Genomic DNA, 9,280 nt, shown 5'->3' on the forward strand with positions numbered 1-9,280 from the left:
CAGAATTTTCAATTGTGGGTGAACTAACCCTTTAATGTTATCTTCCATTCGTTTTTAACAGTTGGAATAACACCATATATTTAAACTCATCCGACTGAAGCCTGCAGAGCCTAATTTGGGGGACCAGTCCTGCATTCGGTACTCTTTTGTCTAAATAAATAATAACAATAAAAAAATAAAATCAATAGTTTAAATGCTAAAAGTGAATTTATAGGCGTAACAACATCCTAAAGTACAATATGAAAATTAAATTATTAGATTTGCTAAAAGATTACATTAAACAGCTTTATCGATTTTTTTGTTTTGTTTTGTTTATATAATAACTTTTTCAAAAGTTTGGGGTCGGTAAGATTTTTTTAATGTTTTTGAAGGAAGTCTCTTATGCTCACCAAGGCTGCATTCATTTGATCAAAATAAAAACAGAAATATTATTACAATTTAAAATAACTGTTTTTTAATTTAATATATCAAAATGTAATGTATTCCTGTCATGTCAAAGCTGAATTTTCAGCATCATTACTCCAGTCTTCAGTGTCACATGATCCTACAGAAATCATTCTAATATGCTGATTTACTGCTCAAGAAACATTTCAGTGTTGAAAACGGTTGTGCTGCTTAATATTTTTGTGGAAACTGACATTTTTTTCAGGATTCTTTGATGAAAAGAAAGTGCAAAAGAACAGCATTTATTTGAAATAGAAATATTTTATAATATTTAATATCCCTTTTGACCAATTTAAATGCATCCTTGCTGAATAAAAGTAATAATATCTTAAAGTAAAAATCACAGAACCCAAACTTTTGAACAGCAGTGTATATAAATTTTAAGTGAGCATTAGCTAATGGCAAAGGTAATCAAAATGTAAAAATAGAGTAAATGAGCATGCACAATAAAATAGCCAATATCAACTGATACAATAAATAAAGTGCACTAATTTAGTGCACTGACACCTAAGATTTTCAGCAATGCTGTGTGAGAATCTCATTTTATACCGCAAAACATGATGTAAACAAATTGTTGGAGCACATTACAGTGATGACAGCTGACAGATTTCTTTCACAGAGCTGAAAGAGACAGATGAAAAGAAAAACAACTCACCAGCTCACCCCCTTCCTCCAATTGACTGTCTCTAAGGTCACTTGAGGTCACATGTAATCAGCAGACCGAGGGAGCCATCAGGTACATAAACAAGCCAGTGTCAGCCATTCAAAAAAAGCCCGAGGCCACTTAAACTCAAACGATCGCTTCCTGTGCCATAAACAGACTGTTTTGAAAGTAAACATTCCTGTTCAACAAAAAATGAACAGCGCCGGCCCTGAAGACTGCTTAAAGGAATCAAAGTTCACCACGCAACACCAAAGTCTCCATCATCAGGTAGTAAAACGCCTAGGCTGTTTTTAAAACGTTCCTGTCAGCTGATTTTTCTCTTCCACCTTTAAAACGCTTTCAAATCCAAAGCAAATACACAGGCACTTTAATGGAACGATAGCTGGCAGGGGAAGAACAACAGCGCTAGAAGTGTTTGGATCACATTGTAAATGACCAGTTTGATTAGCTAAATTTTGTAGTTTCCTTGCTTTTGTTTAGCCTAGAAAAGCACAGGGTTGGAAACGGGTGGATGGGAAAAGAGCCGCAGGAATTTCTGCAAAGCTTTCTACTGTTTCTCACGAAACCCCCAGGAGTCCCGACAACGAGTTATTTTACAGTTTAAAGGTAGATGTTCACACTGAGAGAAGGAAAGAGTAACAACCATCCATTGGAGACCACAAACACACTAACTCTCACTTACTCATGGGTTTCTAAATGATTTCACCTGCCTTTCCTTCTATTACATAATGGTGTAATTCAATGGGCCAATATTGGGAGTACGTTTCATCTAATTTTATTCTAAAACACCTCTTCACATACATAATGAAATAGGGATTGATGTCTGATACGTGGAACTGCTGCCAGCAACAGAACAAACCAGAGAATAAGAAAAGGCTATATACATGCTTTTTAGTGAATCTTGAACATAGTTGTGGTAAAAAACATGGTCAAATTGTTGCAAACGCTGAAGTGTTCTCTGGCAGGCCATAAAGACATTTGAGGACACTCTACGCCTGAAGCACAATGCCATTAAACTGCTTGGATATCTTTATTGCAAAAGGAATATTACATGTTTAGATATGTTTAGACAATATAAATGGGTAAAATCAACAAGGCTCCAAATGCATTACTTACATATATGGCGAGAGTTCTGAATATGCCAAAATGAACAAATAACCCTGGCGTGTTTTAAACTGAAAACAGTGAAGAGTGATTTTAGAGTACGTTAATAAGGTAGCCAAATTTCAGCCAGTTCCAAATAATCAAAATATCCAAATCCCAATTTGTGGCCTCAGTGCATGGTTATGAGTTCCAAGGAGAAATCGAGGGGAAATCCTAAAAACTTCCCAGATGTCCACAAGATTGTAGTATATGGATTCCGCAGAGGTCATCAAATCCCTGCGGTCTCGAGAAAGAAATCTATAGTAAGCCACAGTCTTCATACGGGATGACCACACTCACGCTGCCACAGTGAGTGCGAACAGAGAAAAGTTTCCATTTTGTGCTTTCCAAAACTGAATTTTCCCACATGTCATTTTCCCACATGCCCAGAACATGACAGTCTTATGTAAATCAATGGTTCGGGAAAGCTCGGTACCTTGGAGAAGTTCTCGTTTCCTTGTGGAATTGATGGATAAGAGTAAAACACATATAGGAGGACAGAAAACAACATTTATGCCAGTTTTGTGGGGACATTGGGATCGCTCAGAGTCTCTGACAGCCCTGCTGTCCACTTCAGTTGACGGTGGGTACCTGGTTCAGGCTGTACTCTTTGGCCTTCAGTCTCAGGTTGGCGATACTGTTGGCCATATTCATGCCCTGGGCTGTGTTGTTGTTAGCGCATGATGGGGAATAAGTTGCCATTGCGCTGCAAGGGAGAATTCAGGTTGTCAGGATGAGAGTTCACACTTTTCATTAGTAACGGATAATTCAAACGATCAGAAATGCATGTTCTGTCTCTATTCATTTTATTGACTTTGATAAAAATGGTTAATATGTTTTTGATGAAAAACTTTATATGGATGGAATTTGCGTCACCACATTTCTAATTTCAGGACAATAATTGTATATTAATAATAATTAATACTTTTAATAGTTTTCACTCCCTTAGTTTGAAAAGGATGTTTACAGTAATAAAAAAATACAGAAAGTTGTATTTCTGTTAAAGAATTATATGAAATCTTTTATAAAAATGCTTTTTACTCAAGCTGTAGAGTTGTCCAAATGAACTGCTTTTCTTATTGATGGTAATGCATCACTGATGTAATTTCTGTAGGTTGAGTTTGCAGAATTCAGCTCCATGTATAAACAGTTTTCTGAATAGTTACGCAGAAGTAAATCTAAATCTATGCATTTATAGATTTACATTGTATACATTCCATGGGAATTGAACCCTTGACCTTGAGTCAAATGTAACTGCACATGGTCACACAGGTCTCATTCTAACACATTTCATGTTTAAATCGTATGGTTATACATTTGAAATGGTGGGATAGTTGAATATTTTAAATATTTATTCACAAGTATACTACTTTAATTCACTTTTTTAGTTAAATGAGGGGCGGCAACATTATGCAGATGCCATCCACTTTCATAACCCAGAATATTGGTATATAGCTTATGCACAACCAATGGAAACAGCAGCATAAAAAAAAATGAGGTGGACTTCTAACCTGTACGATGGTGAGCTGCCCCAGGACAGGTAGTCATTGGGTCTGGGAGCGGGTCGTGGGACAATGGGCTGCTCTACGGCTGTTACCTCTCCTGAGAAAGACTTGAGCAACGAGGCATTTTTACTGGCCAACACTGCACGTTCGTTTCGCCGAAACTTCGCCCGCCGATTTTGAAACCACACCTGGAGAATCAAGAAAGGTGCTCAGTTAGACATATACACACTGTGACGAGCAGCCTTATCATCATAATGGAGCATTGTGTTTAGTTTGAGAAGGTAAAATACAAGGATGTGCCACTGCTGCGTCCCCATGATGTGACGACAGTGAGCACGATTACATTCTTTAGGCCGTGGCTAACCTGCACTCGTGCTTCAGTGAGGTTGACTCGGCGTGCTAAATCCTCCCGAACAAAAGCGTCGGGGTAGTGCGTCCTCTCAAACACTCTCTCTAAGGCCTGCAGTTGGCTGCTGTTGAACGTGGTCCTATTCCGCCTCTGTTTACGCTTTTTCTTCTCCTCTGAGTTGAGTTGCTCATCTGCACACACACACACACACAGAGATTTAAGGACGACATGAATATCCCCATTATAGCAGGTCTGTACTCAATAAACGGCCTAACAACCTGGAAAAAGGATATTAAATTCTTAGGATTACGCTTAAGTCAAACTAGCGAATGGAAATTCAGCCAAAAGTCACAAACATTTCTTAGAAAAACTGTAAGTTTGTAACCGTTTAATGGACAGTCAGAGAATTGATACAAATTATTGTAGACAAAAGTGATGATCCTTCCTAAACCCGTATCCCAATCAAAGCTTAAAGAGTGTAAGCAAGAACACTGACCCTTATTTATTAAAAATCAGCATTTTTTCTCCAATTTTATAAATTATCAACTGACATTTTAAGTTAATAAACCCGCTTACCCCATATGTTCTTTTGGGGGTCACTATGACCCCAGACCCTAATCATATTGTGAAAAAATTTGCACAATTATTATTATTATTTCTTGACTTTTCCTCATGATTACATAAAATCTTTTCAGAAATGTGATTTCGACAATGTTTCTGATGGTTGCTTTTTATAAACAGTGCGGAAAAAGATTTTTAGAGGATAAATTTAGGGGTTTTATTAATGGAAGAAAATGTTATTAAATAAAGTAATTGTATTATGTAATATAAAGTAATATTTTTATGTCATCCAGTCTAGCATAATTTTATGTAGGCTTAAATGATATTACACCTACAGAAATGGAACATAAAAAAAAATATATATATACAATTATCAGGTTTTATAGAATGATACATAAGCCAAAATATTAAATAAAACTACATGTATCAGTTTCCCACTTATTTTTAGTAATTGATGAATTGATCTATTTTCTTCTGTCTTCTACTTTTTCTTTCTAAAATTATTCTGGCTTCTTCTAGTAGTAAAATGCCAATTAGTATAATGTCTTGGCTTTTTTTGGTCCGGGGAGAAACAGATAGTTTCAGACTCACTCCTCTTAGTTTGGATAGGCTACATCAATCAGTTCTTAAATCGCTCCATAAACCTTCCCAGAGAGGGAGAAAATACCCCAGTGACGAATTGATTCGCCCCAATTCTTATAAGGCCGTAAAGTCAGAAGAAAGTTGAAAGAAGAGGTTATCAGTTCTAGGCCCAGAGCATGAACAGCTCTACATGTGACAGCTGTGTGCTTGGAGACATCGAAAATCATCTAAAAATGACATAGCCTAGTCTTAAATGCCCTCGAGTCTTAAATCGTGTGGTTAGTATATAGGCCTTTTATTTCTCCGACGTACGAAATAGCCTACACGCGCCCAAATATTAATATTTATTTATTTATTATTTCGAATTATTATTTCGTTTTAATTGTATTGGCTTGGTTGGTTCAAAAATAAAGATTTAAAATTGTATGTGCAAAAAATAAATAAAGCCCATTAGAGCATAGTTTTCGCAAAACAAGCAAGACTGTAATTTTAGCAAGAGGCTCTTTTAGGCCTAATAATTTTCGTAATGTTTCAAATTTAAATGTATGGATATGAAGTCTAAAAATATACAAGGTTTATGCTAATAAATCATAATGTATCAAATTAAACGAACAGTTTTGGTAAACATAGCTACCCATAGTTTGGAAAATGTAAACGGTCTAACCAATTTATTAACTTTCATTCAGTAGCTAAAGTAATTAATTAATTAAAACGTTGGACTATTTAAATCTAAAACGTACAGCTCTAAGATTTACAATATCTAGTAGGCCTATATTTCCTATTATGAAATTGCAGATCCGAGATCACTTGCTGTTGGCTTCATTTCAGGGAAAATATTAAATAAATAGAAACTGGCCGACTGGCAGTGACAGCCTGCAGAATAGGCCTATGAAAATTAATTGAAAATTAGGCCAAAATGATCACATTTCTTTTTAAAGTTTAAAATGTTGTTTTGATATTGTTTTACTTTAACAAACCGTAATGGAATCTATCGAATAAAACTATAAGACCTGGCTGTAGGCTATATTTTTTATTTATTTGCGTAACCTAGGCCTATTGTTTAAACGAGTGGGGTTTATAGTAACGACACACTACAATTAATTCCATGTATTAATTGCAAACTTAACTAGTAAGTTGTAGTAAATGAAGCACGCATTCAGAGTTGGGACTCGTGTTCTCTTATAACGCTAATATGGGTGCCTAAAGTGACCCGCATCTTTCGCCTACTCTTACTGATGTCTATCATTGTCACTCATCTGCTAACGGGACCGTTTTCGGCACGCTAAGGTGCTAATCACATTTAGGCTATTAGTTCATTGTGTGTAGTAAGCTATAGGCATAGGCTACCACAGAATATTAGCATGTGCAAATTCATCATTTACTCTTGTTAAATAATTGGGAGACCCTAAACAGAAGCTGGCTAATGTCAATGAAGTAGCTAATTTTCCTTTCCTTTTTTCTTTTTTTAAGTTGAAATCTTGATTGGCTTTAATTATTCTTATTAAATTAGGACGAATCCGTCCTGATACTTCAATGTTATAATGTTTAAATACTGAAAGAATCTCTAGGATCTCACTCATGCACTTACTCTCCTGCTGTGTCGTGTCGCTGCCGCTGGTCAGTCCCGGAGACTCCAGCATACTCCTGCCCGCCTCCCCTGCGCTCTCCTCCGCTTGAGCTCCCACCATCTCCCGCGCCTCCTCCAGATCCAACAGGTGGCTCACGGAAAAGTTCTTCTTAGCCTGTAAATGATCCTGATTCGCGGTGATCGGACTCTCCAGTCGGTTAGGAAACGTGGCTTGTCTGTCCATTACATGAGCATAGCTGGAAGTCATGACGCAAACTGACGAAACCCAAGATATCCTCTACCTTTAACCAACATGGGTTAAGTCTTGACCTCAAACAATCACTCTATATTCGACAAACAGATCGATTTTAATTTCTACATCCGTAGGTCAATGTCATATGGATCCAAACAAGCGTAATTATAGCTCTTTTACTTGACAATCATGCGTCTTTATGGAAAAAGGCATCACCGAAAGACATCTCCAAATCTAGAACTCCAAAGTCTTCGTCTTTTTCTACCCGACGACTCCCTCTTAGTTTCTGCAACAGAGACTTTCTCCTCTCATTCCGAAAGTGAGGGAAGGAGTAATCTGGCGAGATATGTTTGATGGCACAGATGAACGATTTACGCCCAATAGTAGGAGGTCGAACGAGCCTCTCTCAGCTCCTTTCTCCGGTACTTCAAACGGCGCAGACTGGCGCTGAGGGGGGAGCCTGCGAGCCAAATACACGAGCATTTGAAGCCCTGGGGAGGGATGATAGACATACAAGAAGTCCTAATTACGTGGCAATGTTTTTTTTTTCTTTTTTTTTCTGTGTTTCTAACGTTTAACAAAGCAATATCTATTTTCTCAACCCCTAACATCCACACTGAAAAACTTATTCGGTCAAAAAAGCAGGTTTTTGTTGTCATATAGGCCTATTAATCCAAATCAATAGCGTAACAGGAAGCCATTTTTGTTGTCATGCGTTTTTTTTCTCTTTTTTTCTCAAAATCAAAAATGTTTTGACTTTTTTATGAAAGAGCACATTTTGCCAAAAATTACCTTGACATTATTTTATTTATTTTTCATTGTCGTCATTTTTGGTCCAACATTTGTCCTTTTATCATCTCGAAAATCATTATTTTTTGCCATTTGTTCCATTTCACATGGAATTAGATCAAACTGAACAGACTTAAATCATCACAATCACTTTTTTTGCATGCATAAAATAGTCTGTAACCCTAAATCACAGGCTGTTGTGGTTAACTGATGTTAAGCTATATTAACACTAACACTTAAAATGATCAAAGTTACACACTGGCAAAGCTCTTATGGGTATCGTGCGTTCAGTCCATGATGTGACACTAGTTCTTTTTTAATCGGTTTGCAGAGGATGTCGAAGCGTTGCGTGCGCTTTTAAAGAGTCTCTCGACAGGAGGGGATCGAGCTCTGCATGTGTCGCAATGACATGAGTTCAGGCTCCAAGCTGCCTCCGTCAGCCTCCTAGCCTGGTCTGGGAAAAGAACACTTGATGCCATCAAAGGGGCGCAGATTGAATCCAGATGTGCAGTGCCTCTCTCGTTCTTTCCGTGCATTTAATTAAGGAGCTTGGATTGAGGAGATCTTTCTTCATCATTAGTTTTCCAAGATCCCATTTCTCCCTCGAAGCCCAGCTCGCTGCCCTGTGCCAGCGCAAGGCTTTGCTTTTATTGTTATTATTTTACTCTGCCCATAAATCTGCCACATATCGAAACCTTGAGTCTTTTTGAAAAATGAAATTTGAGGAATACAGGGAAACAAAACCAGGCCCATATAGTTTACCAGCAACAAAAGCTTTAATCAGCCTCCATAGCATGTTTTTCTTCATGAGCAGGGTTTAAGAGTAATCTGAATATGGATAAAGAAATACATTTATGCACTAAAATAAAATTACAGTCATAAAAAGTCAACGCCTGACCTCTATATTTTTCCAGAAAAGTAGGCAATAAAAAGTAAAATTGTGAAGCGAACTGTATAAAGTAAAAATAGCCTAATAATCTACACTGAAACGATAAAACAATAAATGTTTGCATAGAAAAAAAAATACAATAAACGCACTGAGCCTATTGAAATGACAGCGGTCATTTGGTTATAACTGTATTAAAATGTGGTGGGGTTTATTTGGAGGACAAAACTTGCTCTGCATTTATTGTCGAAATAAATAGAGGTCATGATCGTCCCACTGACAGTAACACATAGGCCTAATATTTGACAATAAAACAAGACGATCATAAAAACGACGCAAAACATATTTTCATCTTGTCATTATAAGTTTGTAGCGAGTCGTCGGTTGTCAATCGCATTATTGCTTGTAACCAATACATATGGAAAGTTGAATTAAGTGAAAACCGTAGGCATAGAAACAACCACCGAATCGAAACATTAATATAATAATGATATTTGTAATAATACGGTAAGATCAATTTTAAACATGATAGCAATA

The 9,280-nt window shown here is 36.9% G+C and overlaps 1 protein-coding gene across 1 annotated transcript; it reads right to left on the reverse strand.

Annotated features, from left to right (window-relative positions):
• Positions 1 to 2,119: 2,119 nt before the first annotated feature.
• prrx1a (paired related homeobox 1a) lies at positions 2,120 to 8,190 on the reverse strand. Its single transcript, XM_084119168.1, has 4 exons — positions 6,837 to 8,190; positions 4,121 to 4,296; positions 3,763 to 3,944; positions 2,120 to 2,957 (listed from the first exon to the last, which is right to left on the reverse strand). The coding sequence occupies exons 1-4, from the start codon at positions 7,081 to 7,083 to the stop codon at positions 2,825 to 2,827; spliced, it is 738 nt and encodes a 245-aa protein (XP_083975294.1). The 5' UTR covers positions 7,084 to 8,190; the 3' UTR covers positions 2,120 to 2,824.
• Positions 8,191 to 9,280: the final 1,090 nt, after the last annotated feature.

This window comes from Abramis brama (assembly GCF_963993115.1).
Source record: "Abramis brama genome assembly, chromosome: 7".
Classification (NCBI taxonomy): Eukaryota; Metazoa; Chordata; class Actinopteri; order Cypriniformes; family Leuciscidae; genus Abramis; species Abramis brama.